General features: G+C 39.7%; 1 protein-coding gene across 3 annotated transcripts in view; it reads left to right on the top strand.

Annotated features, from left to right (window-relative positions):
- Nucleotides 1–23,709, top strand: part of LOC122080361 (sphingoid long-chain bases kinase 1-like) — a 52,419-nt gene extending 28,710 nt beyond the window's left edge. For all 3 annotated transcript variants that reach the window (XM_042647335.1, XM_042647327.1, XM_042647320.1), the window contains 4 exons: nt 8,018–8,117; nt 20,916–21,856; nt 22,220–22,592; nt 22,749–23,709. In XM_042647335.1, the coding sequence (XP_042503269.1) occupies nt 8,018–8,117; nt 20,916–21,856; nt 22,220–22,369 (1,191 nt within the window). In that variant the 3' untranslated portion in view covers nt 22,370–22,592; nt 22,749–23,709. The remainder of the gene's footprint in view (nt 1–8,017; nt 8,118–20,915; nt 21,857–22,219; nt 22,593–22,748) is intronic.
- The last annotated feature ends 1,872 nt before the right edge of the window (nt 23,710–25,581 follow it).

Here is a 25,581-nt window from a genome sequence, read left to right as displayed (position 1 = left end):
CACCTTCAGCCTTATGACGACAAACTTTAGACCAGCACAAAGGGTGGAGGAATTTCGAGGTTTCTGCTCCTTTCCCAAGGAAGGAGCAGAAAAGGGAGTCAATGGAAGGGAGAAGATGTCAAACCAATAAAGGTATATAAATTGAAGAACCAATTTGATGAGAACTAGACGACCAACATAGGAGAGAAACTTGTGTTTCCAAAGCTGGAGCCTTTTCCTGATAGAATTGAGAATGGGAGAGCAGTGGTGGGAGGAAAACCTAAAGGAGATGAGGGGCAGACCCAAGTATTTAATTGGGAGGGAGCCAAGGGAGAAGCTAGAGAGGGCAAGGAGTTATGCCTGACTAGTTTGAGAGAGACCCAATAGAAAGAGATTAGATTTGAGGTGGTTGATGCGGAGGCTAGCGATGGACTCCAAAAGGCGAAGGGAGGACATAATGGTAGAAATGGAGCAAGGATTAGCTTTAGAGAAGATCATGAGATCATTAGCAAAAGCAAGGTAGGTGAGAATGAGAGCTTTGCATCTGGGGAAGGGAGAGATAAGATGCTGATCCATGGAGGATTGAATAGAGCGAGAAAGAACCTCAAGGGCACGGGAGAAGAGGAAGGGGGAGAGAGGGCAGCCCTGTCTGATGCCAACAGAGGAGAAATAGCCCGTACTGTTGCCATTGATGAAAACAGGGAAGCTTGGAGAAGAAATGCAAGAAAGGATCCAATGAATAAAAGACGGTGGGGGAAGACATCTGAAGCAAGACATTGGAGATGAAATCCCAACATATGAAGTCAAAAGCTTTGTGGATGCCAATTTTGAGGAAGGCAGAAGAAGAGTGGGATTTGTGGTCAAACCCTCTAACGATCTTGTGGTAGAGAATCATCAACAATGCTTCTGCCGACGATAAAAGTAGATTGATTGGGGCCGATGAGAGAGTCAATGACCACTTGAATTTGGTTAGCCAAGATTTTAGTAATGAATTTATAGAGTAGGTTACAAAGGGAAATGGGTCTGAGTGGCCTCTTTCTTTGGGATGAGGCAAAGGAAGGTGTGATTAATTCCTTCAATTTGGATGGTGTTTAGGAAGAAGCTTCTGATGGCGAAGATGAGATCATCAAGAACGATGTGCCAACAAGAGGAGAAGAATCTCATGCTGAACCCATCCGTACCAAGGGTTTTGTTTGATTTGTGGGAGAGGACAACCTGGATCTAATCATCAGGTGGGACAGCCTATAGGGAAGGGAGAAGGTGATCAAAAATAAATTATTGAGGAGATCTGGAGGTAACAATGGAAGGGGGGGGGGAGGAGGGATGGAAAAGGCCATCAAAGTAAGAGAACTTCAATTTGGCATTGGTATGAGCTTTGTGAGATTTGTGAAAATAGCCTTTGTTGGAGTTGCCAAGCTCAAGCCATTGATTCTAAGATTTTTTGACGAAGGGAACTTTCTTCATGGGCTAAAAGGAGAGATTTGAGCTAACCATCTTTTCCTCTTCAGCAAGAGAGGTTATGGAGGTCAAGAGCCTAGATTGGATGATGTCAAGCTTCTATTGACATGATAATACTCCGGCAAAGATATTGCTGAAGGAATTGGAATTCTAGATTTTGAGAGCGGCTTTGACATACTTGAGCTTCTTGCAAAGGCAGTGAGGGGGGAGGACGCGATTCGAGTTGGAGTGGCCCGAGAATCTCTAACTAGAGGGAGAAAATCTTGGTGGAGGGACCACATATCAAATAGTTTGAAAGGCTTGGGATCAAAAGAGATGTGGGGCTGCACTCAGAGGGAGATAGGAGAGTGATCCGAAATACCTAGAGGCCAAACATGCGTGAGAGGAGGGGAAGGAGTTAAGCCAGGCTTTATTGAAAAGAGCTCTATCAAGCTTGCAAGTCCCTTCTTCAGTTGTGCCAGGAGAATTTGGATCTAGGCCATTTGAGATCTTCCATACTAATGTCATCAATATAATCACTAAAGGAGTCAACATAAGAAGGATCAATAGGGACTACTCCAAGTTTCTCATGGCTAGCCCAAACCACATTGAAATTACCCCAATGCCCCAAGGGGAAGAGGCAACAGTAGGGGCAAAGGAGCGAAGGTCATACCATATAGAGAGCTTATCCAGGGAGTGATTAAAGGCATAGAGTCATAGACCATAGAGGAAAAGGAAGGAGGGAGTCGGAGGGAGAGGAAGAGAAGTGGATGACTTAAGGAGAGGTGGCAATGAAGGAAACATGGAGTCGGAGGGGGTTCCAAAGAATCCAGATGTGCCCGTTTGGGGAATGAACGTAATTAGAGATGAAGTGCCAAGAGGGGCCTATAAAGGCAACAATACGGCCTCTAGAACCCTGGTTTCAAAGAAGGCAACACAAGGCAACCTTAGAGGATTTGAGATGGGAGCGGATCGTAGAATGCTTGGCAAAGGAATTGAGACCTCTGACATTCCAAATGGTCCAAAGGATCATCTAGAATGGGAGTGGGTGCGCAACAAGAGCTCTACAGAACTGGAAGGGGACTTGGTAAAGATGGAGGAGGGCTTAGGTTTAGACCTTCAATGGTATTCTTTGAAGGGGGAGGGTTGAGGGGTTTTGGAAAGCTATCGGCCCCTTTGAGCACGGAGCTGGAGCTGGATCTGGTAGGCACAATCTTCTTCAATGGGACAACAAGAGCTTTTGGAGCAGAAGGATTGGAGGAAGAGTGTTTGCAACGGGCAAGAGGGGCCAACTTGAACCAGAGAGATGACAAATAATTTTTTGAGGATTTGTCGACGCCCAAGAGTTGCCGATAGAAGGGGCTCTAGGGGGCAATCAGACCATCTTCATAATAAGGCAGCTGATTAGCCCCAAAAGGGGAGGCATGGAGATGAGAGACGACCTGCTAAATTGGAGCAGGGCTACTAGTGGCGGAGCCATTGGAGGTGACGCCTTCAAAGGCTGAGGCAAAGGCAGACGCAACAATCAAGCCTGGTGGAGGGCCAGGAGCAGAGGCAGTCGAGGCTGGAAGAGGGCCAGGAGGGAAGGGAATTTTAAATGGTAAGTCAAAGATGATGCCTTCAGAGGCGGTGGCAGTCATGGCATGCAAGCTTGGCAGAGGGCTAGGAGAAAATGAAGCAGAGGCAGAAGTAGCAATTAAGCTTGGTAGAGGAGTAGGAGCAGAGGCAGGTTGAATTGGCGAGGCGGTGGCAGTCATGACAGACATGCTTGGTAAAAGGCCAAGAGGACTAGGAACAAAGGGTGTGAGCGAGAGAGGAGGAAGAGGCGGGTATGGGTCACCCGAAGGGGAAGGGTGGGTAAAAGTATGGGAAGAGATGATGTGGTTCAGGTATGGTCTAAGGTGCGGGTTGGTTGGATGGGACATAGAAAGATCCAATGGTTGTCGGCTTAGGAAGCTATCGGGTAGAGTTTGGATTAGAAGATGATGGGTGCTCCAAAGGAGAGGGGAGGTGGTTCAAATGGTTGGTCAATTGAGAGTGTCCAAGTTAGAGAGGAGTCTAGGTTCATAAAAGGTAGGGGTAGGAAGGGGAAGCAGAGGAGGAAGAGTGGCGTTAGGGTTAAAACCCTTGGATGAGTCGAAAGGAGTTTTACAAGTCAAAGAGGCGGAGAGCGATGCGATAGGGCTAAGAGATCGAGGTATCTTCAAGAATCCATCAACATCGACGGCTAAGAAGACTGAGTAAGGAGCATGCGATCAAGGGGGCAAGACGACTTTCATTAAAGGTGACAGAGAGAGCAGCAGCGTCGGCTGAAGCCAAGGATCAAGGCAATGGGGTATCATCATCAAAGCCAGATGAATGAGACAACAACAAAAATCGGTTAAACCCATTGGTATTAACTATTAAGAGATTAGTCCATTGTACCAAGAGAGGAAGGTCTAGTACTTGGGAAGAGGGATCTTCATTCAGCTTGGGAGAAGCCATTTGAGTTAGATTCCCGCGACCGCTATTCCGGCGATTCTTTCTTCCTTTGGGGGATCTTGAGAGGGAGGCCCTGGAGAAGGGGAGTGCTGAACTTCAACTTGCTCATGTCTAGGGGAGCAGAGGGAGGTCTTGTGACCTAAGTTCTTGCAGATTGTACTGAGGGGTGGCAACCATTCATGATGCACCACTTGAGAGAAAGAGAATCCTTAATCATCATAAATGGAGACCGTGGAAGGAGGGGAGGCGTCCACTGATATCTCTATGCAGATTCTTGCAAAAGCTAGGCTGTCTTTGACTCTTGTTCGGTAATCGGAATGCAAGGACTTTCCAATGACAGAACCAACAATGCTTAAACCTTGAGAGCACCAATAACGGAGGGGAAGATTTGGCCGTGAGAACCAAACAGGGATGGATTTGATTTCCACTTGGGTGAGGGATAAGTGCTGGTTCCATTGCCTGAGAAACATAGGCTTCTTACCTACAAGCCTAGGTCGCCCCTCTAGAGCGATGGTTCTTGTCATCTTCACAGGAGAAGTTGAATATAAAGATTCCATTGTCCAGAGGGAACATAGTCAGCATGCCTGAGATTTTCCATTGCTGGGAGAGAGAGGCCTTCACAATAGGGAATGGAGGCCTACTCCCAATAAAGTGACCAATGATGCAGTTGCTCCACTTAGCGTTCTCTGAGTCTAGTAAACCCTCAGGGTAGAAGTCCACAAGCGAGTCATTGATGAGGGTGGGAGGGAGGAAGGAAATGGGAAGGCCATCACGGCAAGGGGGGGTGAGTAGGGAGAGGCTACAGATTTTCGTGTTTTGGGATGGGAGGATTCAATGGTTTGAGTAGGATGGGAGGGAGAGGAGTCGGGGAGGATGGTGACAGATGATGGGAGGAGGTGCGGAGGAGAGATTCCGGCGGTAGATCCGCTGGAGGGGAGAGGGTCATGAGGAGGTTAGGTTAGGGCCATGGAAGAGGAGCGGTTTAATGCGGTGGCATTATATGTATGCAACTTAACAGATAGAATGTAACATAACAGATTAAAGACTTACTTGACTGATGAGCAAAGATTCATTAAAAATTTGGGAACATGAATAGCAGAGACAAGGATATTGAAGATAATGGATTGACATTACCATGACCATGAACATTAGAGGACAAATCATCAACTAAAGTAACAAGAGAATGAGAACTAGTCCGATTTTAGAAAGTAACTATAGAAGACTTGCTAGTCATGTGAGCAGATGCCCTTGAATTAAAGACTCATGAAGAGCATGAAGAGTCTGATGTAGAAGCAAGTAGGGCAGGAGTACTTGAATGAGCTAAGGTGGCAGAAGAGTTGGCAGAAGAGGCTCTGGATTGAATAAGCTAAGGTGGCGGAGTCTGTTCGGTTGTCACTAAGGTATCCACTACTGAGTGTAGACTGATATCTGTCACTGTCAAAGGTAACTTGGTTGACCCACATAGGTTTACCAAACTTGTCTCAACATTTTTTAGAAATGTGATTGGTTCTACCACAATGAATACATTGACAGTTGCTAGGACTTTAGCTCGTTTGACCTGTACTACGACCTCCCCCTGAATCTCGACCTCAAGAGGCAGCTCGGCAGCTCCTCTCCTATGATCAGCTGTGATGACGCGCAGAATTCTCCTTAGAACTTGCTGGTGTGGGAATAGAGGATGAAGGAACATCTTAGAATGATGGTGCGTCCAGGTGCCTTGGATGCCTTAGTCGCATTGCATCTAGCTCCCCTTCAATGCCTTGGGTTTTCTAGATGCCACGACAACCATGCATAGAAGGCCAGTTGTCACTTGCTAACATCTATTCTTTTACTCCTTTGAACTCAAAATTCGGTCCAGAGAAATTTACAAATTGAAAATTTGCCTTTCGCATTTTGAGAACATCGATATCAGCAGTAAGAGGCTGATATGCCTTTTAAATATCACTCTTCCAATTTAAAAATGTCTTCATAAATATGGTACATGTTAAAAATATTGTGTGTTTGGCTAAAGCTCTGATGGACAGCATCCCAAACCTCTTTGGAAGTTGGATAGAATATAAAATTTGCAGTTACTCACTATTGTTAGCCATCCTACTAATATAACGATCGGAGCAAATCACAAAAATCAGCCAATGTACTCACCATGAAGTAAGTGCACTTTCCACAGATACCAATCAAGGTTCAGGACCCATACTGCTGACAGAAACCAGTGGCAATCGACTTCCCTTTACTCAGTTACAGCCGCAAGTACTCTTAGAGATTGATGACAGCATCCTCAACAGTTGATTCTCCAGTGACAAACACCACCACACTTATCCCTTCTACAACTGATTTGATTTAGAAGGGAAGGTTACAGTGCACATAACAGAGACACAATCCACAAACACAGCCGACAACTATTAGGTTGTGGCTCGCACAAGTAAGAAACAAAAAGAAGAAATCAATTTCTGGGTTTTCTGGTTTAGCAGAGAGGAAACCAGAAATCAATTCAGAAGAATTTGAAAGAAGAAATAAGGAACAGTACAACAGTAGCATCCCTAGATCAGCACCCTGATACCATGTGGTAGATCTGGACACGGAGTAGGACAGAGCAGAGAGAAAGAAAGAGAAGAGAGAAGAGAGAAGAGAATTGATCTATTAGCAGGGAAGAAGTTACCCTACCGATCTGGTCACTAAGTATTTATTCAGTTATTAAACTCTTTAAGTATACCCCTACGTACATAGGGTACTGATCCAGTACTTCTCAATTTGTAATCCAATACATCTCACACAATGTGATCAGTACATCTTACTTAATAGGGCAGTTATTCAGTGCGTACGTAGGGCATGAGGCTCCTGCCACTGCAGGGTCTGGGAAGGGTCATAATGTGTATGTACTTGTTGAATAGTGCGTTATTATAACTAGGACTATGACTTGGTTTACACTCATGTATGAACTTGGACTTCTATTCATGTAAGAACTAGGACTTCTATTTTGCTATAAATAAAGAAGGGACTTTGCCCACTAAGGTACAAGTCCATATTTCCCTAATTCTGCGGTACTTAATGTATGTTTTTAGTACTAAATAGTATGTTTACATATTGCTTGCTTGGTTTGGACCTTAAGGGTTACTTCAAGCCAATATCCTAACACGCGCATAGATTTTCTTTTCCAAATCTTCTTACTGAATTGTTTCTTATTACTTACTTGTGCATTTGATATTGCACGTACTAATGTAGATTCGAATCACATAAATGTTTTTAATATAGAGATAACTTAACATTGGCTGGATATCACTAGTTATTGCTTATTTATGGTTCACCAGACCATACAAATGCGCGGGGAGCCCATGCAAACTAAGGGTTTGGTTAAGATATGCCTCCACTAAGTGCACAATTGGAACCTAACCATACATGTCCTCCAATGATCTCTTGTTACAAGTATATCTTATAAATCGTCTACAATAGCAACCTATCCTCCTCTCCCAAGGGAAAGGGGGATTAAAGTGAATAACCAAATATAGCACTTGGGCTAAGGGTCAAGTGGGTCATTTTTCTGACATCTCCCCCCCCCCCCTCCCCCCAAAAAAAATGGGAGCCCAGTTATCATATAAGCCCCAGAAATTAAGAACCTTGAGCACTAGGAGAAAAGCACATATACATAACAAGATTAAGTGAATACTTGTCATTTTCTTTCTATCTTTGTATGCATAACTGAAGAATGAAAAGGATTTTTCTTCAGTCTACTGCTGAAAGCACTTGTTTACATGTATCATAAGCATATCCATGCGTATCAAAGCTTATCTTAAGCGTCTCTAGCATCTCTCCAATCCTTCTCTGAGACACTCTTAAAATTAGCTGTTGTGAAGTGGATGACACTAGAACTTGCTCATTTTTTTCACGAAAGCAAGTGGTCAAACTGGTTCTTATTTTTCACCAAAATTAGCGTGCACGACCTAATTGAGTGCTTCTACAAGTAACAAGGTTATGTGCTCAAGATTTCAAGGTGTTGGTGCTTAATACTTCACTTTCAGAATGTGTGGATGACGAAAGTTTTTTTTTTCGTTTGTCCATAATTATTTACCCTCATAAGCATTGAGCTTTGTTGAGCATTTTCTTACTATTGTTTTGGTGGTTGCAGGGTGGGCTGACAGCCACCGACGTATTTGCTGTTGAGTGGATACAGACTGGTACCATTCACTTTGGGATGACCGTCTCATACTATGGTTTTGTGAGTGATGGTAAATTACCATTTTTATAATTAATACGTTAACCGGCTACTTTAAGTTATTGTTTTGCATATGGATTAGATGTGCTTTAAAAAAAATCAGGAACTATTTGGGTACCCCTGGCTGGACCCTAAAATTTTGTTTATGTAAGATAAATGATGAAAAGGAAATTAGGAAATAAAAGTCGATACCCAACCTAGATACAAACCCAAAAGAACTATGGAATTTATAAACCAGTTGCATAACCAAACTATTTTGATCTAATAAAAGGAATTTGAGCAACCACCAACAACAGAATTAGCACATGCATTGGCTACCCTATTAGCTTCCCTCATTGAGTGCCAAATGGAAACTGACACCAATTGCAAGAGAGAGAGAGTTCCACCAATATCATGAATTCCAATGAACATTTTTACTCTCAGAATTAGATCGCACAATAACTTTTGATTTGTAATAACAACAAACCCTGTGATACCCAAAGAAATACAGTAACATACACCATTCAATAGCTTCCTTATCTCTACCGCATAGTTGGAGCATACTCCAGAAAAGTGAGCAAAGACAAAGAGGACATTACCCTTTCGGTCCCTAAGGCAGCTCCCGCGAGTCAGCGACCACCTCGCCAAGATTGCCTTTCACAGTGGTTTCCTTTTTCTATCCAACAAATATTATAGGAAGTAAACTCTTCAGAAAGGGTTTGAAAATTTCACATTGGATGCCAAATAATTGGACGAAGAAATGCCAAACCTTTGTAGCAAGAACACCTTTCATAAAGTGATGATGAATGTCCTCAATGTGATGGTTAGCACGACAGTTGCACTTGGACGCAATTTTCACCCTCAAGTTTTGAATGAATCTATTGACCTGAGTTTTACCTTTTAACAGCTTCCTATTAACGAGAAATATCTTGATTGGAACCGAAGAGGCATGGACCCATTTATTCCAACCAATCTCCGATATCAATCTAATAACTTCCCAAGTAGACTTTGTAGAGAACTCACCATAAAAAGAAGGCATCCAAACAAGTAATTTTGCAAATCATTTGGAACATTTTTCTACTGTAATAGAGAAGTGTTCCAAGAACCATCAGTATCGACAACATCCTTTACCTGCATGGATACATCAACACCATCGACGCTGTTTATCCAACCAATCAAAGGACCACAATCCGTCCACTTGTCCAGCCAGAAACCTAAATTCTCTTCACCCACCAACCACTTGGAATTTCTAAAGATAGTATCTCTAAGGACAAAAAGGTTGTCCCAAGTTTTTGCACCATTAAGTGGACAAAAAGCTATAGATAAATGATCACATCTCAAAAACTTTGATTTGAAAAAAGTAGCCCAAAGAGATTTATTAGTGCAAATCCACCAAAAGGACTTTAACCAAGAGCAAGTGTCCATCTCTCTGAAATATTCAATCCTGGTCCACCTTCACTCACAGGGAGACAGAGAATTGAAACAGACCCAGTGATGTTTTCTTCCAAAGTCTGATTCACCCAATAAGAAATTAGATATTAAGCTTTTTAAACTCTTCCAAATACCAATAGGAAGTGAATAGGCAGAAAGTTAATAGATGGGAATACTGCAAAGATAATGCTTAGTAAGTATATCCAAAAAAAAAAAAACCTTCATTAGTATAATCTTACCCCCTTTTGAAAGCAACTTTCCATCCCACCATACAAGCTTATTTGAAACCTTTTCGAGGACCCCATTAAGATGACAAATGCTGGCTCTCCCTTTGATTGTAGGAAGCCCCAAATAGGTGAAAGGGAAAGAGCCTCTTTTATGGCCTGTAGCCTCTTCCACCACCTTGATTCTCTGTTTTCCAGTTTTTGAGGACGTAAAAAAGCAACTCTTTAAATTGTTAACTGACTGGCCTGAAGAAGCTTCATATACAACAACAACAACAACAACAACAACACAACTTAGCCTTATCCCAACCCTGAAGAAGCTTCATATCTAGGTATGAAACCCATTATCTGCATAATAGAAGACTTTAGAGGTTTAGCAAAAATAATGTTATCATCAGTATACTAAGTATGGGAAATATTCAGACAACCCCTTGGAATATCGAAGTGGTTAGCCAGTCCTTGAAGAAAAATAACTCTTAGACCTCTACTAAAAACTTCTTCTACTAGATTAAATATCTTGGGGATAAAGGGTCTCCTTGTCTGACACCCCTAGTTCACTTGAAATAACCCACAGGGCAGCCATTCAATAGAATGGAAATGTCATGACCCAGACCCAGACCCAGACCCAGATACAAGTAAGGGTACAGCCCTTGCGGGCAATGATCAAACAATCCAAAACATTCATCAAACAAATAGGCATATATGAACTCATAATATTCAAATGTTAACAAAATAAAACAGCTACTAATAGATAAAATATCCAAAACCTTACCTACTGGTGGCAATCTAAGGTACATTCTCAAATTTAAATAAAAACGCTCTGTCAGAGTTTACTTAAATCCACGTCCTACTACAAACATCTAATAAAATAAAATGAACTGATAATAGCTTCAGGTCACCCTTGAATGCCTGCTCCAGGCGTACCTTCCTCTCAATCATCTGTGATGTTCAAATAATAGGTTAAGCTCAATAGCCTAGTAAGGGAAAATAGTAAAGCACATCACAGGGCAAACCATAAGACAAAAACAACGGCTAAAACAAATAGTTTTAATTTCTCAAAACCACACTTTTAATTAAAATGCGATCATATAAAAAGAATATATTCATTTTTATCACACTTTAGCCAGCACTGAGGGAAATAAGCTACCACTGCCCATAATACGAGAGGGAAACACGGCCCCTGCAATCACATTGTTGTCATCATTCTGTGACTAAATATAGACCACTGTGCACAGTGGGTATACGTCTCACGGCTCAACGGGACACCCCTCTCTAGTCTGGTACGGAGTAGTCTATTTACCTTCACACACTCTTTTCACAGACTCACAAAATCACTTTCTTTAAAGACACATAGGTAAAATCTTCACATAAAAATCACATCAATATACATTACAGTAATAATCACCTTCATCACTTATCAATCACTCCCATGAATTCATATCACACAAACACAATTCAGAATAAGTATAACATACAAGCATACAAAACATCTCATCATACAATCAGACCACACATCTGTGGTGTAACCCCACTATAATCCACTTACTTCAGCCTGCAAGTCTCATACTTTTACCCTCCAAGCTCTGAATGCTCACGTCAAGCACTACCTGCAATTAATTACATCTCCCATTAATCTCCCAGTTCAAAACTAATTCAAATACTTCACTTTTTCCTCAAAAGTCAACCCTCCCTGACCTAGGTCAAACTCTAGGAAATAATTCCCCTCAACACGTATTATTACCATTCCGAAGATGAGAATGACCATCTGAGTGGTCAATGAGTAATTAGAAAAACTACAATCTCAGAGTGACTTTCAAATTTAACTAATTCTAAAATTTCTCTCAATCCGTTGAACATATGGTCTCCAATTTTGGATTAAACCCTCCCTTAGGAAGGCTCTACTAACCCCCAAAGTATGCCCAAAAGTTAACAGTCGGATTGTAAACAATTAGGGAAATACAAGTTTAGGTCTCCCAATTACCCCTCTTAGGCAGCCCAGAGAATCCTAAAAAATCTTTGCCATATCTAACAAGCATAAGGTCCTAATAATTGTTAATTTAATTTGGGTCCCCCCAAAAAAAAATACATATGGTCCCTATGAATTAAATCTCAGACTTTGTAAAGAATATCAAATTTGGGTCACGGTTTGGGTCCTATATTGGATCATGGTTTGGTCTCATATTGGGTCCCAAATATATATATATATATATATGTTCCCAATGAATTAAATCTCAGACCTTTATAAATAATTTCAGATTTGGGTCGCGGTTTGGGTCTCTTATTGGATCCCATATCGAGTCCCAAAAAAAAAACCCTAATGGGTCCCAAGAACCCTAACCGTACAACAAATCGTAAACCCTAAGAATAATTAGGGTCCAAAAGAAAAAAGCATAACCAAAACTTAACTAAGATAAATAAGACCTCAATTGGGTCCCAAAAGAAAAACCTGTAGAAAAGAGAACATCATTACCTAAAGAAAGCTGAAAAATAGAAGAGTAGACTCCAAAATCCCTCTTCCTCTCCCTTTCTTTCTCTCCCACAATTCTGTTCTCTCTTTCTTTCTTTCTTTCTTTCCCACGATTCTGTTATCCCCTTCTTCCTTTCTTCTTTTCTTTCTTTCTTTCTTTCTTTCTTTTCTTTTTCACAATTCTGTTTTCTTTCCTTTCTCCCTTCTCTCTCTCACTCTTCTAACTTAATGTTTTGTGTAAATGAGGTGGGGTCCACAAAGGATGTTTTAAATAAATAAATAAGAGAGAATCTTAAAAATAAAGTAAAAGAATCTTAGAAGTAAAAGAAAAGAATTTCAATGAAATAAAACTCCCTTATTTACTATACTAGCAAGATTTGAACCTAAGACCTCTAATTAGTCAACGTACTAACCGCTAGGCTAACTCATTAAGTCATTAAATATACCCTAACTTTAAATATTTAAGCAAACATAAAAAGTATATATATATATATATATATATATTCTAAGGTTCTAAAATTTGGGGCATTACAGGAAAACCAACAATTGCAAACCGTTTCCTTCACCAGGTTACATCGACCACTAAAGCCAATTTTTTTCAATCTCAAGAGAATAAAAATGACCACTACAACCTGCCATAAGCCTTTGCCATGTTTAACTTGAAATAATATTTCCTCCTCTTACATTTTATCGATGTCTTGAGCAAGTTCATTCACCAGTGCTGCATTATCCAGAATGCTTCTCCCCTTAACAAAAGCCCCCTGTTCCTCAGAAATTAGTTTAGACAATAATTTATCAAGCTTTCAAGTTAAAATTTAGGCAATAATTTACCAAGCTTTCAAGTTAAAAGTTTTGAGAGGCTTTTGTAAAGAAATTTACATAAACTAATAGGGTCTAAATTCACCAAATGAAGTGGGGGAGTCGGTTTTGGGAATCAAGGTTATAAAAGTAGTTGTATAACCTTGAGGAAGCTTATCCCCCATTAGCAAAGTTATGTACCCCTTCATAAAGATCTTCCTTAGTAATTTCCCATGCATGATAGAAAAAAGAACACCGGAAAAGCCATTCGGAGCTGGCGCATTGTCCTTAGACATTGAGAAAGTAACCTGATGAAGTTCTTCCATCGATGGAATCCCATTAGGAATAGACTTATCCCCCTCCGTTATCAGAAGGGATTTGATCAATAGTATCCATATTCGCCATCCTCTCTTCAGAAGAGAGAATAGAGGAGAATGAGCAACAATCTCCGATTTAATTTGATTCGGCTCAAATAACCAAACCCCCTTAGTGGACATAATTCTATTAATATGAGAATAATATCAGCATATTGTCTTTTATCACCCTCCTACAACCATATAATTCTTGATGCCAAAAACTATTTTTCACCTGGATCAAAACCTGATGTAACCGATCCTGAGCCTTTTGCGAAGAAACCTTATTAGTACTGGAACCATTGATGTAGATCAGGCTTATAAAAGAAAGGGATCGTTGGTCCGATCGAACCAGGCCAGCCAGTTCCAATTCTGGCCACTCGAACCATCAGCAAGCCAGCCCCAACATGGGCCAACAAGTCAGCCAGATTGCTGTTACTGTTCATCTGAGTACCTTGGGGTCCTATATTGACAGCTGGCCTGGTAGAGATGCTGCCACTAGTAGTTAGGATATTAGATTTTAGTTTCTATATATTTGTTTTCTTAGGTACCAAGTAGTTTTGTTTAGGTAGGATTAGTTTCCTAAAGTGTTGGTTTCTATTTTATTTCTTTCTTTCTTAGTGAGCAAGAAAGATTATGATTTGTCAGTAATCTCTATTTCAGCCCTATTTTCCAGATCTGAGTTTTCTGTTGGATCTGAACTTGACTTCTGTGTTGGAGTTTATGATGGGTCCTACTGGGACTGATTATCCCTTGATAATTTAGTTTGACATCAACCATCCATATCAAAATTAGATTCTAATACCTTAACATTATCCTCCGTCACCTTCACACTTTGATGCACATCCCCATAAATCTCCTAATTCCAAATTTTAAGATGGCCCTTAAGATTATTCCAAATTTAAAGCCACCTATTCATCTTATATAAACCTGAAGCTGCAACCTGCCGATCCCACTCAGCCCTCACAACATCCAAGAAATTGCTGTCTCTGACCCACATTTCATGAAAGTTAAAAGGGTTTGGGACTCCCTATATGGTCAACAGAAAATGATAATCAAAGAGGAGGATGATCGGAGCAAATCCTATTCAAATGAGTAATTGTAGATTTAGTGGGAAAAATTCACCCGTTGCTGATTCCCCAACAATCTATATAATCTTCCCCAACAAGTATATGGAGGCTCATTATTACACCATATAAACCTGCTACCTACGTATCCAAGATCAATTAAGCCTGTAACATGAACATCTTGGAAATCATTCATAGATTGCTGATTTTCGATATGACCATAGTTGTCATGGCGTCACCTAGGCGGCGATTTGGTGTCCTAGCGGAAAAAGAAGTTCATGGCAGTGCTACGATTTACGTGACTCACAAATGGCGCTCGCTATTGGCTAATAGGCGTCGCCATGGCGCTACCATGGACGCCTGATTCACTAGGCGGTCGATTTTTTGTAAAATGCAGGGTGATTTTGATAGGGCTATGTTGATTTTTGATGATTTGATGTTGCTTAATGTTGGTTTTATATGTTATAGGGTATATATTGTAGGCTTGTAGCATGTTAAATAACTTTAGAAAATAAGGGAAATAAAAAAATAGCATACTAAATAACTTTAGAAAATGGGAAAAATAAAAAATGACACATGGGCGATTTGACCGCCATGGCAACGCCATAACGGGCGATTCATCGCCAAATTGATTAGCCACCCCTCCACCGCCTTGGATCGGTTTGACGCTGTGACAACTATGGGTATGACACCTAGCCGTTTCATCATTAGACAAAAAAACATTAAAATCTCCACCCACTAACCAACGCATTGAAGCTAACTGTGAGAAATTCACAATCATACTTTAACTCCCTCATCTAAAATGTTTTTTTATTCTCTTGGTCTCACTAGTGTGTGAACCATTTGACTAGTTGTATGGATGATTGAGCCCTCAACTATAGTCGACCAAAAAATCTAATTTTTATTTTTTTTAATTTTAAGTAGAGCAAAGAAATTCAGGCATGTTAATTTTTTGAGCAATATTGGCAACTTCCTCCTAGTTAAACGTAGGTTCCAACAGAATAACCATGGATAACTTATACTTTTTTATCCTGTTCATGAGTCTTCGAACGGACTTAGAATTTCCTACTCCACAAATGTTCCAAATTATATAATTCATAGATAAACAAATTAATGAATGAACCTGCAGCCATAGACCTAGTGACCATTCTCATTGAAGTGCTAGCAACACCATACAAATCGGCAAGCAACTGAAGTTGTAGAGTCGATTCCGTCAACTGGATTTCATTCTCAACATGGTCATTAAAAGTTTCTTTAGATTTTGTGGCCGTTATATCCATAATATCATCATCCGACTTCCCAAGGGGAATGAATTTTCCTTTGTAGCCCTTTTCATAATTATTAAAAATTTCTGCTGAAGCTTGAGTTCATAGTCCTCAAGCAGAGCAGTCACTAATGGATTAGATGCGCCTGATAGTTCAACTAGGTGATTAGGTTCTACATATAGTTGTCACGGTACAAAGGCGAATCAAGGCGGTGGAGGGTTGTCTAAGCGCTTAGGCGAGAAGGCGCACGCCTTGAGGCGAACAAGGCGACCAATTGTTATTTTTTATTTTTCCTATTTTCTAACATTATTGAGTAAGCTATATATACCTTGTATATTATCATAAAAAATCAAAATTTAGAGAAATGCTCTGGTTCTATAATAAGTTTGACTGGTCAAATGATATTATTTTTACATGAGACTTGTTGTATCAGTTATAATATAAAACCAGTTTTCCAACAAGTCTAAGATTACTTAAATCTGAGTTGTAATGACAAAGTTATGTTCTGGTCAAACTTATTTTTAAGTGCGCGAATGCTGCTAAAATCGCCTGAATGAAAATAATTTTATGGATATCAAAACAAAAAATTATTTTATCGGACTTTTGGTTTTTAGCAATGTTTTAACATGATAGAATTTATAAAATTTTCATAATTGAGAAAAACTCCAGTATTTAAAAGTTGAAAATCGCCCCTATAGCCAAAATCCAGTTTTTCTTCTTGGACTGGATGGTTGAGTTTTTATCCTTTTGGAATTTGATTTTTAAACTATTTTTATTGGATTCAAATAGGGGGCATTTGCTTATTTATGAATAATATCTTAAGTAAATGAAATAACAAATATAAAAAGCATTTACTTAAATGATATTTGGCATAAATAAGTGCCAAAACACAAGGCGGCATGCAGTGCAATAAGGCGATTGTCGCCTAGGCCCCAGGCAAACTGCCTGGACGCCAAGGCGACGCCTTGACAACTATGGTTCGACATAATTCTACTGTTAAGCATTTGAGTGTGTATGAGATAAACACACACACACACACCTAGGGATGAAGAACAATGATTTTTTATTTATTTTTATCATGGAGTTCAATTTGATGGATCTCTAAATCCTCCAACCCCCCCCCCCTTTTTATTTTGGTGGAATAAATCCCCCAACCCTTATGGATGATACTTAATCTGATGTGATTAAGCTGAAGCAATTAATTTAGTATGTTTAGTACATTAGTACATTTTTTTTTTTTTTAATGAGTAAGTGGACAAGTGGGAAGTCAGATGTATCTTTTTTTGATACTCCTTATTCTTAATGCACATTATGTAGTTTTTTTGATAGCTGAACATGGCTGAGCCAGCAACTTCATGGACTCTAGAACCATACCAGTTTGAACAGGAACGGAACACAAACATGTACAATGTACTTTTGACATGTCAAGCTGGTGTTTTTAATGTGGGGCAGCCAGAAAATTTGCATGAGTTAAACACAAGGCGGCTGGATTTTGAATTACTGAAATATCTTGAGTCCAGGTCCTACATATGCTAATTATTATTTGAGTTCTACCACAAGTAAGCATCCAAGTAGAAGTGTGAAACTAACAAGTAACAACATTTAGACAAGCACATTAGACAATCATGGAGAGCTGGATGTTGAATTATATACAAAGGAAAAATTCCATAGCAGCATACCCATGGCAGAATTAAAAGTTAAAATCTAATTAATGGTATTAAGTACTAGAGCATGATCGTTAGTCCATATTTTGGAATTTAAGAGTATGAGTGATGCAGATAAAAAAAGTGTTTTTGATTGCCAAAATAAGAAACCTAGTACAAGATAATGAGGGCCAGAGAGGGCCACTTAACTAAGGGTCAAAGATGACTACTGAACTCTGGGGTGACTTAGGCACTCACTCAACCACAAGAGGACTTCAAGCTCAAATGGAGACTCACTCAACCCAAGAGACGGACTCATTGACCACAAGAGGTTACATTGTACTCAAATTCATCCTCTCTTTTCTCTTCTACAAGTCAATAGAAACACACAATAGAATATGGCATTTGGAAATTTAATGACTAGTGAAATTATAGCTTCATCATTCTCCCCTACTTTGAATGAACTTGTCCTTGAGTTTGATGTGGCCATCTTCATTCTCCAAGTATCATGATCAAACTTCTTCAATTCATGCTACACCTCTGACTTGGTGCTCAAGATTAGTATTTAAATGTTTTTATTACTTCATTTACTTAAGATATTATACATATATAAGCAAATACCTCATATTTGAATCTATTAAAAATAGTTTAAAAAATTAAATTCCAAAAGAATAAAAGATCAACCCTCCAGTTCAAGAACAAAAACTGGATTTATGGTTGTAAGGGAGATTCAACTTTCAAATGCTGGGGTTTTTTTCAATTCTGAAAATTTCGTAAATCTTATCATGGTAATAGATTTTGTTTTGATGTCCATAAAATTATTTTCATTCAGGTGATCTTAACATCATTGGGGTACTTTAAAGTAAGTTCGACCGGAACATAACTTTGTTATTACAACTCAAATTTAAGTAATCTTAGACTTGTTGGAAAGCTAGGTCTGTGATTTACCTAATACAAAAGTCTCATATAAAAATAAAATCATTTCTCTTAAAACTTCTTAAAGAACAAAAACATCTTTAAATGTTGATTTTTGATGACTTAATGTTGATTCTTTTTGACTTGATGTGGCTTCATTTTTGGTATCAGAGTTAGGTTACAAAGTCGTATTGAAGTACTTTGTTGTACCTTATATCATCTTTGTCATATAAACTATCACCTATGTCTACATAAGCTGTTTTCCGTGAAAAAGGCTTGAAGGCGTTCGTATTGATAGATAGCTATATTGTCATGATACCCTTATTGACTCGTAAAATGGCTTCAATATTTTAAATCTAGTTTAAGAGATTTTCCACTTCTTCTGCAGCAATTAGAACACTAGAGTTTATCTTCCACTTCTTTTGAAGCAAGTAGAACCCCATAGTATGTTCATAACTCTGAAGTTTCGCAATACTTTTCTTAGAGTTATGAACAAATTCTGAGGTTTTACTTGCTTCAGAAGAAGCGGGAGATATCCTAATACTGGATCTAAATATTGAAGCCATCTTACGAGTCAATAAGGGTATCGTGTCAATATAGCTATCTGTCAATATGAACGCTTTCACAACTTTCTCACGACAAACGGCTTATGTACGACCTGGGTGATAGTCTATATGACAAAGATGATACAAGGTACAACCAAGTACTTCAATACGATTTTATAACTTGGCTGAATGTTGACTTTGATGACTTGGTGTCCATCATCTGGTCCTCCCTCCCTCCCCTCCCTCCTCCATACGGGGGTGTGGATAAGGTCATATCTAGTCTCCTGAGACTTCCGACATCTTCAATTCTTCCTCCGCTTGGAACTTTCTTTGACCCCACAACCTGCTTATACCTTGGCGGAAGATAGTCTAGTTCAAAGGCCATATCCCTCGGCATAGCTTTACTCTCTTGAGATCGCTTTCCAACTTCCTCTCCCCACTCAATCTTTCCTCCTCTTCCACCATATCAGTGTTCCCCCATCTTGTTGCCTTCGTTGGAACGGGATCAAAGACACCAAGCATTTTTTCTTTGGCTGCCCCTTCTCCTCCTCTTTTTGGAAGAATGTTCACACATTGTTGGCCTAGTAGGAGAAGAATCTTACCCCTCTTTAGGGACTGATCTGGGTTGACATGACCTTTGCTAGATCATCTGTGGCACTGGTGGTAAGCTTTATTTGTGCCGCCATCAACCACATCTGGTTGGAATGGAATCTTTGAAGATGGACTTCCATCTACTTTGATGTTAGTTCCAAGCTCTGCTCACTCCCTCGTTGTTCAGTTCATGATTCCCCTAGGAAGAGGCTAGTTATGGTCTCCTGAGGGCTTCCGCCTCCCCTCATTTGCCTCCTACTCTTTGATGGGCCTGTAGCCTACTTTTGTTCTATTTTCCTATTTTTTTTCCCCTCGGGGCATTATATTCCATCTCTTTTCTTCTTTTGGTATTGGATGTATTATTCACCCAAAAACAAATATAGGGTATATAAATAGAGAAGATGAAAGGGCCGTTACAATAGAGCTGTAAACTATAGTTGTCGGAATAAAGCCATTGAAAGATAATTGTTGAAAATATAATGGTTAGAATATGCACGTTGGAAACTAATGACTAGTGACATAATTTCATCAACGAGATAGGTTAAAGAAACCTAGCAAACCGTGCCCATACATTTTTCTTAACAGTGCAGCACATCAGATATCAAGCAAATGAACCAAAAGGATGAAAAAAATCGAGGATAACATCCCAAGGCAGCTCCAGTATTGCCAACATTTGCACCAAATTCAGGTGTGCACATTAGTGCACCATTCAAATTGCAACTTAGCTGAGACACAAAGGCATTGAGTAGCCCACCTGGGATGTTTGAGGCACAAACTATGTGCCTTGAAGTGCCTGATGCACGCACCTCACTGCGCCTTGATAACACTCTCCACTCTTGCCAACTAGGTTTGTCGTGAACCTAGGCTGAGTCCTTGGGTAATGAGCCCCAGCCAAGCTGGCAAAGCTCGTCTCAGTTTAGCTTGCTTTTGACCATAGCATTGGCCGTGAAACCAAGTGCACTTCGAAGTATCTATATCATTTGCTGAGAACACTGACCTTCTACAACATTAACCATTGCATCAACCGAATGGCTTTCCTTTCTTCAACGTGTAAAGCTTAGGTCCATTTCAAATGCTAATGTGTTGTGTTTGACTCAACTTGTATTGTTCCCATTCCTTTCTTATGTAGGGCTTTGCAACAGAAGTAAGTTTGTGTTTCGATTATTTGGTGGACAATTGTAGCTAAAATGCTTGTGCATGTGCCCATTCCATAGTTTTTATTTTTTTGATAAGTTGTCCATTCCACAGTTGAAGGTACAAAGTCGTGCAGTTCCAGGACTTTACTTTTTTTTTCTTTGTTATATTTTGATTCTTGTCATGACTTATTCTTTGATATTTTTTTCCATTAGCTGATTCTTGACTCAAGAGATCCTACGGTATTTTGGCCTGTCAAATTATGACTTGTAATTGAGTCTGAGAAGTTGCTGCAATCTGACAAAATTGCATGAACAAAAAAGTTATTAGGCGTGTGAGTGTCTTGGCATCATACTGGAGGATTTACATTTTTTCTTCTTCTTCCTCCGTTTGTTGCAGTGCTTGAACTCTCTGAGAAATATCAGAAGCGATTTGGTCCACTTCGCTATTTTGTGGCCGGTTTCCTTAAGTTCTTATGCTTACCAAAGTACAGCTTTGAAGTGGAATATCTTCCTGCAGCAAAAGAGGGATCCGACCCAGATGGAAAAGTTTCGGCTGATCATGATACAGTTGATGTTTCTGATCTGTACCCAGATATTATGAGGAGATCAAATGCTGAAGGGATTCCCAGAGCATCCAGTCTATCAAGTATTGATTCACTAATGACCCCTAGTCGAATGTCTGGAGACTTGGACACAACTAGCAGCACACATGCCAGCACTGAACCATCTGAGTATGTCCGTGGCCTTGATCCAAAATCAAAGCGACTATCCTCTGGGAGAAGTAATGCAACTGCAGAACCGGAAGTTCTGCACCCTCAACTTCCTCTGTCAGCAACTCCTAACTGGCCGAGAACAAGGTCAAAGTCTAGGGTAGATAAAGGATGGATAGGATTGACTGGAACACATGATCCCACTCGATGTTCCTGGGGGAATCCATCAGCCAATGACAAGGAGGATATTTCATCAACAATGTCTGATCCTGGACCCATTTGGGATACTGAACCAAAGTGGGATACTGAACCCAACTGGGATGTAGAGAACTCCATTGAGCTTCCAGGGCCATCAAGTGATGTTGAACGAGGAATCAAGGAGGACATCACCCCAAAATATGAAGAAAAATGGGTTCTTAAAAAGGGCCAATTCCTTGGTGTTTTGGTATGCAACCATGCATGCAAGACTGTTCAGACTGTTCAAGTGGTCGCACCAAAAGCAGAGCATGATGATAAAACCTTGGACTTACTGTTGGTTCATGGGAGTGGACGTCTGAGGCTAATGAGATTTTTCTTGCGGTTGCAGTTAGGTCGACATCTTTCATTGCCCTATGTTGAGTATGTCAAGGTATGAAATACAACCATTTTTGTCTTTTCCACTTCCAGTGATGGGAGCAGTGCCTCAGTAGTAGTCTGTAACTCAAGTAATCTGATTATGAGTTGCAGACTAGATATACCCTAGTTCATTCAGTAAATCCCATGATTCACATAAGATACTTTAAATTCATGGGACTGTTTCTATTCTCTTCGGGTTTTCTGGGAGTATAGTAACCTCAACTTGCACGCATCAAATAGTGTCTTCTCTATACCAATAGGCATGTTATTTTCAGTCATAGGATTCTTGGATTTGGGTTGATGTTGATAGCACTTCATCTAGCATGATCGAATTAATATTTCAAGCCATCTGATTCAAATCTCTGTTTGGATGCAGGTAAAGGCAGTGAAGATTAATCCTGGTAAGAACACACACAATGGTTGTGGCATTGATGGTGAACTTCGGTCAGTCAATGGACAGGTTGTCTCTTCTTTGCTTCCTGAACAGTGCAGACTTATTGGTCATCCCCCAAGCATTCGCATATAAAGGCCCACGCCTGATTTTTGGAAGATTTCTCAAGTGTCTATGTTTGCCAATATATGCTCTGCTTCACTTCTAGCAACAGTACAGTGTGGTAGAATATTCAGAGCATTCACAAGCTGAAGTTAATCTTTTTTCCAGCCAATTTGTTCTGTTTCCTATTGAGCCTTTACCTAGGGGTGTATAAGGTCCCTATAAATTTACAAGCGATCATACAGTACTGTTACAAGTGAGTTTTCTCCCTCCCCTTCTCCTATTTTGTTCTTACTCCTTTTCATCTTTTGAGATAACCATCAGTTTAGCAGTTCACCTTGCTTGTATCGGGTATTTTCATTTCCTTTTTTACTATGCATTCTCTTGAGCAATTTATCTTTTGATCTGACAGAAATCTGGAATATGTAAGAGACCGAAGGGAAAATATAAGTATGGGGTGAAGTGAGCAGCAAGACATTTTACTGCTCTGAGCGGACGTGACATTTATCGATTTGATCTTTAATAAAGGCCGTCTTTTGTTTGGTGCTGTGAGCTTCAGGTTTGAGCCATGATCTCACTGATGTCAAGACTGTTTTGAATAATTCTAAAACTTGAAAGATAAAGCCATCATGATCTCGCCCATCGCAGCACATGTATGAGATCAGAGGAAGTCAACTCTGCAACTCAATCTAAATAACAACATAGAAATATAAGAAATTAGAAAAGGTTTTCTCTGCATGCTTCTTGTAGGAACCTTTCCCATGCACCTTCTATTTTTTGGCCAATTGGACAAGATGATTTGGCATTTTTATGGTTGGACAGGCAGGAATCTTCTAGGGAGGCCAGGTGAAAGTTTGATCGTGCATTTCTACTGTATGGCCTACTATAGTTAGTGTGTGTGTGTGTGTGTGTGTGTGTGTGTGTTGGTGGGGGGTGTTTAAGGTCTCAGTTGCTGAACATTTTTCTCAGTGTGGGTGTTGTAGTTTAAATGCCCAGTTGCTGAACATTTTTCTAAGCATTATAAAGAAATGTGAGCTATATTGGCATGGAGAAGATATGCAAATGTAAGGGCTCAACCCAAGTATAACCGTGGATAGAGCTGTTCGGAGGACAAATACTCGTGTAGTCGACCCCTTTTAGGGCGATTTTTCCGCAATGCTGCTCTGACTTGTGTGTTTATTTTTTCACATTTTTTTTTTTTTACCAGCTTTTCTTCTCTTATATAAATATATATGTGTGTTTTTTGTCAGATTCATATAACCAACCCTATTTAGTTGGGATATGGTTATGGTGGTTGTTGATTGGCATGGAATTGTACAGATGACTAAGGTGATGGTGTGCACATGTCTTATTGAATTTGGTTGCTTACCTAAGGCTTTCTTTGGTTTGATTTTTATTTGACTTATTTCTATTTTTACAAGTGTTTGGTATGATTTATAGCATTAATTTTTATTTATAATAAATTAGAATACATCACAAATTACTCGAGCTATTTGTGATTTATGTCAACAAATCATTTATGTTGATTTTTGTTACCTTAAATGAGCATGTGTGCTAAACTACTCAAAATCAATGGTTAATAAGTAACTTCAGTTTTATACTTTTTCAATCTAAATACACCAAATCCCATCATCTTTCTCGCTCGAAGCTCAAAGCTCAAAGCTGAAGGTGAAAATTGAAACCTATTTTTGCATTAAGTAATCTATTTTATAAATAAACCAAACTAATATTATTTGTGGTTTTACAAATAGTTTCTAAGAAATAGTTAATAAATCCAAATAGAAATCATATCAAAAGAGTCTAAATGCCATATGTCAATTGTAGAGGGTTTAAAGGAAAAGGTTATGGGGACATGTCTGCTGAATTTGGTTCCTGGCCTAAATCGCGTTTCGATTGTAGAGAGCTTGGATGAAAAGGCTATGTGGACATATCTACAAAATTTGGGTTCTTACCTAAATGTCTTAGTGTCAATTGTGGAGGGCTTGGAGGAAAAGGTTATTACAGCTGGGGTTAGGTCCCTTGTCTCTCTTCCTTTCCCTTCTCCACTGGTGAAGAAATATTTAACAAACTGGAAGGTAAATCTGTTTATTGTACCCCGGCACTGTCATGCCATGTTTGTTTTTTCTTTTTTTCATCGTTCCTGTTTCAGATTGGCCTAGAGCAGAAAGAAATGCCCCTGGTTATTAGAAAAACCCTTTTTTATTTTCATTTACTCTTACTGCCCTTCGTTCGTGCTGATACTGATCCAGTGATATGTTATTGGTCAAGATTTAGGATCGGATACAGAGAATATCGATCCAAATTAATTCCTCAAACCATGAGCCCAATTGAAGTTGAAAGGGGCAAAGGAAGTACTGAAATTTTTTAAACTGGATGGTGGTGCTAGGTAATGATGAAAAAGACGAAGTGGGTCAAGGGACAAAGAAAGTACTGTAAACTTTAGGACTGGATTGTGGTGTGGGTAATATGTTAAAAACAGGAGAGCGTTGTGAGTGGCACATAAGGTAATGGTTTGCTAACATGCGAGAAGATTCGAGTTATTCGACCAGTAATACTCAAAAACACCAATGAAAGTTAGGAAAGCCGAGCATAGTTAAGCTTAGCTCAGGGAATAGTGCTCTGGAGTGAAAGAAAAGCCCTGTTTAGGCCACTATCCTCTTGCTTAGTAAGAGATATTTCTAGGCCTTCCCCTCCTTTTCTTTTGAGTCATTTTGGATGAGAAGACAGAGACAGTGCTATTGAGTTACACCGATTTGCGTGTTCAACCACAGGACTCGAGTTCCTAGCTTGGCTTGTTTTACTTGAACTTAAAAGCCAAGCTTTACTTTGTAACCTAACAAGCTACGTGCCTACCAAATGCCAAAACATGGATGATCAACAAATATGGGGACGTATGGGCATACAGTTGAAGATACAGCTCCACGAAGTTGAGTTATTGATCAATAGTGGATGGTCATGTTTGAAGTTCCGGGTTTGCCACAATCAGAACAAGCTTTGTTGCCCATGGTATGAAATATCTTAAATTGTTCACATTTTTGGGAATTGAAAAAAATTAGTCGTAAACTTAAATTCCTTGGTTTTTTCAGTCTTGTATTTCTCTTGGTTCTCCTCAATCTTCACCCGGACAGTAATCTAGTCAAGAGATCAACATTTTCCTATTTCATTTTGAGCTTGACATCATTGACGCCCGTCAATTTCTCCAAGAGAAAACCAACTATAAAGCTGTTCGTCATGATCATGCTTTC

The sequence above is a fragment of the Macadamia integrifolia genome, chromosome 1, assembly GCF_013358625.1.
Source record: "Macadamia integrifolia cultivar HAES 741 chromosome 1, SCU_Mint_v3, whole genome shotgun sequence".
NCBI lineage: Eukaryota > Viridiplantae > Streptophyta > Magnoliopsida > Proteales > Proteaceae > Macadamia > Macadamia integrifolia.
The sequence above is the reverse complement of the archived record's forward strand: the minus strand, read 5'-3'. Positions and strand labels throughout refer to the sequence as shown.